Source organism: Euphorbia lathyris, chromosome 10 (genome assembly GCF_963576675.1).
Source record: "Euphorbia lathyris chromosome 10, ddEupLath1.1, whole genome shotgun sequence".
Lineage (NCBI taxonomy): Eukaryota > Viridiplantae > Streptophyta > Magnoliopsida > Malpighiales > Euphorbiaceae > Euphorbia > Euphorbia lathyris.
Genome location: NC_088919.1, coordinates 46,203,617 through 46,210,527, shown reverse-complemented (window position 1 = coordinate 46,210,527; position 6,911 = coordinate 46,203,617). Strand labels below are relative to the sequence as shown.

General features: G+C 32.7%; 1 protein-coding gene across 1 annotated transcript; it reads right to left on the bottom strand.

Moving 5' to 3' along the window:
- Positions 1 to 1,665: 1,665 nt before the first annotated feature.
- LOC136208290 (peroxidase 21) lies at positions 1,666 to 5,689 on the bottom strand. The gene is made up of 5 exons (XM_065999102.1): positions 5,422 to 5,689; positions 4,281 to 4,426; positions 3,885 to 4,073; positions 2,423 to 2,588; positions 1,666 to 2,271 (listed from the first exon to the last, which is right to left on the bottom strand). Exons 1-5 carry the CDS (start codon positions 5,495 to 5,497, stop codon positions 1,871 to 1,873), a joined length of 978 nt encoding a protein of 325 aa, XP_065855174.1. The 5' UTR covers positions 5,498 to 5,689; the 3' UTR covers positions 1,666 to 1,870.
- Between the last annotated feature and the right edge of the window lie 1,222 nt (positions 5,690 to 6,911).

Sequence of the window (6,911 nt, the reverse complement as noted above, 5' to 3'; positions counted from 1 at the left end):
ATCGATAAGGTTTTACGCTATCAGATTAGCATAATTTATGATCCAAACAAGGTATTACCCAATATATCTATATTATTTAGCATGTATATTTGTACGATTGTGAATTTCTTTTTATCATTCTGTAACGACCCGGTCCGGAGAGGGTGGCGTCGGGGTAGAAGGCCTGAGCAAGGAGCGGCCCTAAGGGATAGCGATGGGGGCAGGAATGAACTGAATCTCACATCGGAAATGGAGAGGGAGTGATTGAGGCTTATTAGTAAGATGTGAATCCAATACATGCAGACGCGTTTTAAAGCCGTGAGGCCCAATGTATTGGAATTGAGTCAGAGCGGACAATATCTACATGATATTGGATCAGGGTGTTACACATTCAGTGAGAGTTGTTCAATCTTGATCAATTAGCATATATACTTCTTTGAATTAAGAATCAAAATTACTCTAAACGTTGGCAACAGGCTATTAACTCAGTATTTAAGTTGGCAAAATTTGAAAAATTAACTCAAGTTTTATAAATTTGAATATTCTAGTGTTGATGGATCTGTTGAGTTTGGTGGTCCACCACCGGTCTAAATTCTAGTGTTGATGGGTTGGTTGACTTTGGTGGCCCACCATTTGTTGTCGCTTATTTATCCATAAATATAAAAAATATTATATTTAATATAATTTAAAATTATAACCTGACATAATTATAATTATAAATAGTTTTCTAAAAAAAATTTATACATAAATTTTCCATTTAAAGTACTCATCTTTCTCACAGCAAACGAAATAAGCTTTGGACTTCAAAATTCACAGCATACGAACTCAAATTATTATTTAATATTATAGCAAAGATGAAAAATGTTTAATATATTTGGCACTTTTTAAACTTTGAATGTGTCATTTTTTTTCAAAAGTTTTTGAATGTGTCATTAATTACTTAGGATACATGATTTTAATTTGTGTTTCATGGTTTCAATTTGTGGCTACACCAACCATATATATATGGTCCAACCAATTCGAGTCAACCAGTTGAATCCATTAACTTCTAATCCAGTTATCATTCCGGTTCGATATTCGGTTCGGTTTTTAAAATATTAATTTTTCTTTGTCATTTCGTGCAAGCGTAATTGCAAAAAAAAAATGAAAAAAACATTTAAGATTATTAAGGAAGAAAATAATAGTCCTAAAAAATTAATGTCATATTTTTTATTTTATACAAACAAATATTAGTAATTAGTTAAGTTTTATCAAACAAATTTATATAAAAAAAACTAGTTTTTAATAACAATTTGTAAATTTTACTATAAAGTTTATAAATTTTCGTGACATTAGATATAAATATAAAAGTTTACCGTACTTATACAAGAAAAAAAAGGAAAATTACACAGAAATTCATATTTTAAAAACTATTTACAACTATGTCAAGTTATAATTTTGGATTATGTCAAACTAGTAAAATCAATACTTTTAATATATTTTAAGGATTAGAATTTATAAATTAGAAATCTAAAATATATTTTATAGGATTTATGATTTGTGAATTGGAGTATATAATTTTTAAATTATAGTGTAAAATCATAATATATAGAGAATAATGACATATTAAGAATTAAGTTTGGTGATATGACTTAGTTGTAATTTTTTACGTAATTATGATATTCATGTATTTTACCCAAAAAAAAATCACCTTAAATGAAAAGTTTATTAAAAGGGCTTCCACAAATACATTAATAGGCAAAGCCCATAATTACATGTTAATATATTAACATGCTTCCATACATATATCTATTGGCGAAGTGTATGAAACTTTGAAAATATATTCGGATTGAAATGGACTCGACCAATGAAAATTTAACGCGTTAACACTACATGTTGACATATATGTGAATTAATTCACGTAGCGGCAATCTTTCCTCACCTCTCCTTGATCACCAGTAAGAGGATTGGTCTCGGACAATAGGACCACGGCCCTGGCAAATTGCTCCCGGAAGTAGTCGCTATCGGCAGCCATCTTTTCGACGATCGGAGAGGTGATTGGATCGGAAGCCAATCCTTGATCCACAATAAGCAAACCTTTGTGGCTCAATAGGTTCTTATAATACATATTGTCGAGAATCATGGGTGTTTCTCTATCATTTCTTGCATATAAAACTTCATTCGGATCCGGGTTTGGAGTCGGGCATCTCCCTTTAAGGTATTCGGCATACTCGGGGTCTATTGTTGGATCAACTGTTGGGTATAATCTTCCTACCAAATTTATGCAATGAACTCTTCCTACTGAATGTGCCCCTGCATTCAAATAATAAGAAAAGTTACAATACCACATTTTAGAAATACGCAAAACTAATTTGATGGTTTTAATTTGACAAAGTAAGTCATCGATTCATTAATATATATAGTCGCATATTTTAAGTGTCTTTTTGGTTCAATTAATATATACCTAATAGAGCAACGGCTGCTTCGGCATCAAGGCCCATGGATTGAAAGCGATCAAGGACTAATGAGATGTTGTCATTGTGGTTAGGTAGGGCACCAGCAAGTAGTGATTCGTAGCTTTCTTTGCCATCCCTCCTCCCTGTTTTCATTTCAACTCTTGGTCCTCCTAACTATATATTACAAGTTTCGAAACGTCGTATCATAATCATATTATATAATTTATATATTTCACATAATTATAAATGATATGCAAGAAGAAGATAATCGTACCAAACGAGTCGTGCCAGGTTAACTAATTTTATAAATTGTACTATGGTGTCAAAAATTAACAGTTATAATATATATAAGAGATGAGATACCATACACAATGAGTATTATATTTTTTTTTGTAAAGTACATCTAATAAACTCGTTTAATGAGGGGGAAAACTTAAAGAGATAGGGGCGGAGACAGGGACCTCGATCCTCGACTTTCGGAAACACCCCTATTAGGATTGGTTTTGGCCCCGTCTCTACAAATTGAGGGTTGGGATTTAAGATGGTCACTCCAAATCTATCTATCGAGAGAAAAAAATTGGTTCAAAAAGTTGAAAATTGATATTGAAAAAAAAATGGCTCATAAAAGGTGTAATTAGATTTTATAATGCAATGCAGGTATAAAATTGCCCCTCCCCCAGCGGAGCATTCATGTATTCACCACTATAAAGAGATAAGATATAGAATAACCATATCAGTGTCAACTATGAGCAATTTTACTTCTGAATCATGAATGGTATCAGGGCCGGTCCTGACAATTTATGAGCCATTGACGAAATAAGAGATAAGGGCTCCTTAATAATAAAAAAATATATGTAAAAATTTAAAATATATTCTAATAAATAATAAAAAAAAGTATTTCATTAATAATTATATGGTACGTATTATTACGTTCGCCAAATATATTTCTATTTAGCCAAAATCAAAAAAATGTTTCATGATTTTTTAAAATTAACTACTTATATTCAAAAAATCAATTGGACCGTTTATAGCCTAAATAGTATTAATATATGTATATAAAAAAATTACTCCATATATCTATAGACATAAAAAAGAAATTTTGAGTCCTCTGCAGCCCTGGGCCCTAAGCCCGCGCACTCCCGATCTAACCCCAGGGTCGGCCCTGAATGGTATAATTGAGGGCTTAATAGTTTAAATTGTGTCAATTTTAGACATTATTAAAAAAAAAACCCAAATATTATATTCACATGTTGTGCATCTTGCATATTAGTTAATTCAGAAAGCGAAAATTTTGCATTTTTGGGAATTTCAGAATAGGTTTGACAGAATTTTAGTATTTTTTTTAATATTTTTTCAGCATGTGATAAGAATCCGGACAATATAGAACCTAGTCGGTGTTACGTTTAATTTATCAAAATAAGTGATAACATGATGAAAAATGAAATGGAAATAACCAAATTCAAAACGTACCATGACAATGCCATCTCTAGCAGAAAGGGCGACAACGTCGGCACAAGAGACAGTAGAAGGGCATTCTTTCTCAAGTGCTTCTTTAATTGTGTTTACATACTTAAAATTCCTCATTCCAAAACTTAATCCTGATTCTTTTTCTGATTTCAATCCTTCAACCGAATCTAGCAACAGTGATGCATCACAAGACTGCGTCCAAAAAATTTATTATAATTCGTTATATAAATAACCGATCAATTATAATTGCACATATTAATTGAACTTTTAATTAGGATTCAGAATCCATACTATTTATAAAATCAATGGTCTATATAATTTCTATACTATTCAAATTATAAAGAGGACCGTTCCCAGTACAGATTCGACAACCAAAACGGGTGATCGAAAAATACGTACCTTAACGCAATCATGGAAGAGATTTCTAACCCAGGAAACAGCAGTATTTCCATGTTTATTGTATAGGCTGATTACTTGTTCCTTAATGATATCTTCAGCTCTTGGACAGCTTTCTCCATAGTAATTTGATTGGAGTTGACTTTCTCCTAAAACAATTAAATTCAACTTTAATATTGTATATAATTTCTAAATTATACATAAAGAGTAATACCAGTTGCAGATTTAGAACAAAACTTGCAACATCCTCGGGTTTCATGACGGATTTAAAATTCACTAATAGAAGGTGTTCGGTATGGTTTTTTAGTGATGCATGAGTGCTCAATTCATATTTTTATGCTTTTGTAAAAAAAACAAAGCTACGTAAACCGTTTCCATAGAGTTTTTCAGTATTTTTCTATGGGTATTTAAAACACTAAGAGTGGAGTCGAAAATCACAAACTAAGGGCGAAAAGAAAAGCCCAGCCCACATTGGCTTGGTCTTTTTTCATCTTATTAGTACAAGACGACAAAAAAACAAAAACAAATAAGCTCAGCCTATATAGTTACAGTAGTGCTCACCTGAACTGATCTATAGATCTAACAGTGAATAACTAAATTCATTTGATCATTCAGTATCCAGGTGAGCACTACTGAAAGTTGGCATATCAGCATATCCATATTTCCTAAATTTAGATGTGCAATTACCACACTCTCAACTCTTTTATTCCAATGAGAAAACCGCCTGGAACAACCCTCTTAAGGTAGTGTCCAGTGGTTGGGATGCAGCGGTCTTCGTGCACACACTACCTCTCCACTCGTTCCATCTAAGGAAAAAAGTTACTACAACATCACAAGCAATGACTACTCACTTTTTTATTATCACATTTTGACATCTCTAGAATTTTGATCAAGCTCTTCTCTATCCAGGGACGGATCCAGAAAAAGCTAGGGAGTTTGAGCACCCACTGGTCGTGGAAAAATACTGAAAATTTTATAAAAACTATGTACGAAGCTTTAATTTTTTATAAAAAAAAGAGTCTAAAACAATATCAATTTAACACTCATAAATCACTATAAGCACCACCCCTGTCAATGAATTGTGGATGTGTCAGTTACTATCCCTCACATAATTGATATATATATAAAAGAAAAATGTAATTACCCGAATGAATCTGCAAAAGTAATACTACCAAAAACACTCCCGAGAATTTTGTTCTGACTCCGCCACTGTAACCCATTTTCTCCCTTTTGTTTGGTGAAGATAGGGGTAGCTATGTATATATAGTAGAGGTAGAGTGTCGATTAGTGGTGTTTTTATAGGATTAAACAAAATAATAAAAATTGTAATAGAAATAGAAATGCAATTATAACATATTTAGATCAAAGCAGAAAATTGAATGCAAAACTCATTTTGAGAATTGCGTTTTGGAAATCCCAAAGTGTGTGTGATTGAAATAGAAATTGGAACCCCCTTTTTATAGAGGATTTTAATTAACAAGTGGATTAAAAATTAATTACAAGAAATTAAATAAAAGGCCTGTATATCTCCACTACCACTACGCCACTTTCTTTGACCTTTCGGCAATTTTCCCCTCCACCCTTAGGTTCTCACTCTTGCACAGTTCCACCACTACTGTTCATGTTATATATATATATATATATATATATAACACCGAGATCATCACGTAATTTTAGTGTTTAAATTTAGTTTGGTAAGTAATATGTTATTTTTGGACTAACACGAAATTGATATGCAAATTTGTTGGATTGATATAGAATTGATATGATAACTTGAAAATGACATGAATATCTAAACTTTAGATACATAGTGATAACTTGTTATCTGGTCGTGATTACGTTTCCAAGCCGTGATGATGACCCGATGTCGTAATGAGCCTGCAAAACATTATGTAGGTCAGACGGGTCCGGAGTCCGATAAACCTGCTCCGATGCCTAAGCCAGTTTCTGATTTAGGATCGAATGGAAAGGTATGAACTAATTTGAGATAGTAGCAGTTAACTTACCGAACCTTGTGTCTATACTTGACTATTTATAGTGCTCGACTAGGTTTAAGGTTGTCACCTTCCTGGGAATCCTTATGAAGCTAGGATTCCTAATCCCTTAAGGAATCTTAATCCTGGAAGGAATCCTTGGTCTCGTAGGATTCTAGAAGATCCCATAACGTCCGGAGGTTAGACCCTCGTGAATCGTAATGGGCTGCCGTTCGTTGGGCTTGGACCGTGGTCGATATATCTAGTTTGTTGAAGTGGACTCATGGGCTGTCTCGGGCGTTGTTTGGATCCTTACTGCACTTGGGTTTGGGTCGCAATGAGGATGGTGATGACGTCACGTGTGTGACATCACTTTGCCTGATATCACATAGTAAAATTATATGTGATCCGAAAATACGACACGAAAGTTTTTTTATTGGGTTAAGGTTGATTCATATGATACTAATCTAAAAATCGATATGGCACGAATCCGATAATTGTCACTTTTAATATATATATAAATTTAGGTTTATTGGAAAATGACATATTTAATCTTCACGTACAAAATAATGCAATTTTAAATTAAATTCTATGAGATGGTGCAATTTTATGTTTTATTAATGGATAATGAGTTTTTTTATTAGCAGAAAATTTGCAATTT